General features: G+C 43.7%; 1 protein-coding gene across 1 annotated transcript; it reads left to right on the top strand.

Moving 5' to 3' along the window:
* The first annotated feature begins 395 nt into the window (after positions 1-395).
* On the top strand, positions 396-1,331 carry LOC101565197 (olfactory receptor 4D1-like). The gene has a single exon (XM_004645266.1). The coding sequence runs from the start codon at positions 396-398 to the stop codon at positions 1,329-1,331; it is 936 nt and encodes a 311-aa protein (XP_004645323.1).
* Positions 1,332-1,928: the final 597 nt, after the last annotated feature.

Raw genomic sequence — 1,928 nt, 5'->3', positions numbered from 1 at the left:
GCCATGATGCCTGGCCCCAAAAATAAATCTTTTGTGTTGTCATGAAAATATATTCACAAAGAAGGGAGAGTAGTGTACTGAACTTTAATGTGCCTGGAACTGGTTTCCAGCAATTACCAGCCATTTTCCAATCTTGATTGTATACTTCTCTTCCTTCTATAGAATATATTAAGGAATCATCAAGATTTTTGTTCATCTGTAATATTTTCAAGGTTCCCCCCTCATTGGTAAAGGCATATAAAGTATGTGGTAGTTATAATTTGAGTAGGAATTATGGCCATATGAGAAAATAATGAAATATGGTTAGTCCTGATTATCCAAAGAAAGTGCTGAAAATTTTCATGGGTTTTGCTTTGTTTTCTATGATTTCTCCATAGGCAGATAGGGAGAACCCCATGGAACCACAGAATATCACCTGGGTGGTTGAGTTTGTTCTCTTAGGGTTCTCACCGACCCCAGGGCTCCAGAAATTCCTGTTCCTGGTGTTCCTTCTTGTCTATGTCATCACAGTTGTGGGTAATATCCTTATCCTGGTCACAGTGACGTTTGACTACCGGCTCAACACACCTATGTTTTTTCTGCTCCGGAACCTGGCTGTCATAGACCTCTGCTGTTCCACTGTTACCTGCCCGAAGATGCTGGTGGACTTCTTTCACGAGACCAAGACCATCTCCTATAGGGGCTGCATGGCCCAGGTCTTCTTCTTCCACCTGCTGGGAGGTGGGACTGTCTTCTTCCTCTCCGTGATGGCCTATGACCGCTATGTAGCCATCTCGCGCCCACTCCACTATGTCAGCATCATGAACACTCGACTGTGCGTGGGCCTGGTGGTTGCTGCCTGGCTCGGGGGTTTTGTCCACTCCATCGTCCAGCTGGCCCTGATGCTGCCATTGCCATATTGTGGTCCCAACATCCTGGATAACTTCTACTGTGATGTCCCCCAGGTACTCAGACTAGCCTGCACCGACACATCCCTCCTGGAGCTCCTCATGATCTCCAACAGTGGGCTGCTGGTGCTCATCTGGTTCCTCCTCCTCCTCATCTCTTACTCTGTCATCCTGGTGATGCTGAGGTCCCACTCAGGGCAGGCAAGGAGGAAGGTCGCCTCCACCTGCACCACCCACATCATTGTGGTGTCCATGATTTTTGTCCCAAGCATTTACATCTATGCCCGGCCCTTCACCCCATTCCCCTTGGACAAAGCTGTGTCCATCAGTCACACAGTCATAACCCCCATGCTCAACCCCATGATCTACACCCTGAGGAACCAGGAGATGCAGGCAGCCATGAAGAGATTAGGCAAGCGGCTACTGATTTGCAACAGAGAATAAACTTTTAACTAGGTTGACTTCATATGACAAATCTCTATATACATGTGTTGTTCCAAGTAAAATATGGAAGAAAGTCTAGAGAGCACAGAAGTTAGATTACAGTAATATTTCTTGCACATCTGTTTCAGGTAGTGTGTTAGGCATTTTCATATTTTTATCTCATTCATTCTCATAAGGCTGATAGTGGATGTATTATTATTAAACAGTTTTACAGATAAGAAAACTCAGACTTGCTCAAAGGTAAATAGCAAGTGTGTGGTGGAACTTGTTCCTCTGCCTTTAGGAGGCTGAGGCAGTAGGATCATGAGTTCTGGGTCAGCCGGGACTAAGTAGTGAGACTGAATCCCCAGAAAGGGGAGAGCTGACAACGTTTTCTGAGTATTTCCTGTAATGGCATTAGCCCTTTGCTTTTGTTCTTGCTTTATCAAGTACTTTCTGGGTAATCTTTAAACCTTACTATCACCTGCTATGGTTTAAATATGTTCTTGAAAAGCTCATCTTGTGGTTTTAGGTTTTCTTTTTTTAATTTTTTTAGTAGATTGCAAATTAAAAAGAAATTATTTACAAACATAAATGAATATAACAATAAAAACTATC

The sequence above is a fragment of the Octodon degus genome, unplaced genomic scaffold (assembly GCF_000260255.1).
Source record: "Octodon degus isolate 3935 unplaced genomic scaffold, OctDeg1.0 scaffold00222, whole genome shotgun sequence".
Lineage (NCBI taxonomy): Eukaryota > Metazoa > Chordata > Mammalia > Rodentia > Octodontidae > Octodon > Octodon degus.
The sequence above is the reverse complement of the archived record's forward strand: the minus strand, read 5'-3'. Positions and strand labels throughout refer to the sequence as shown.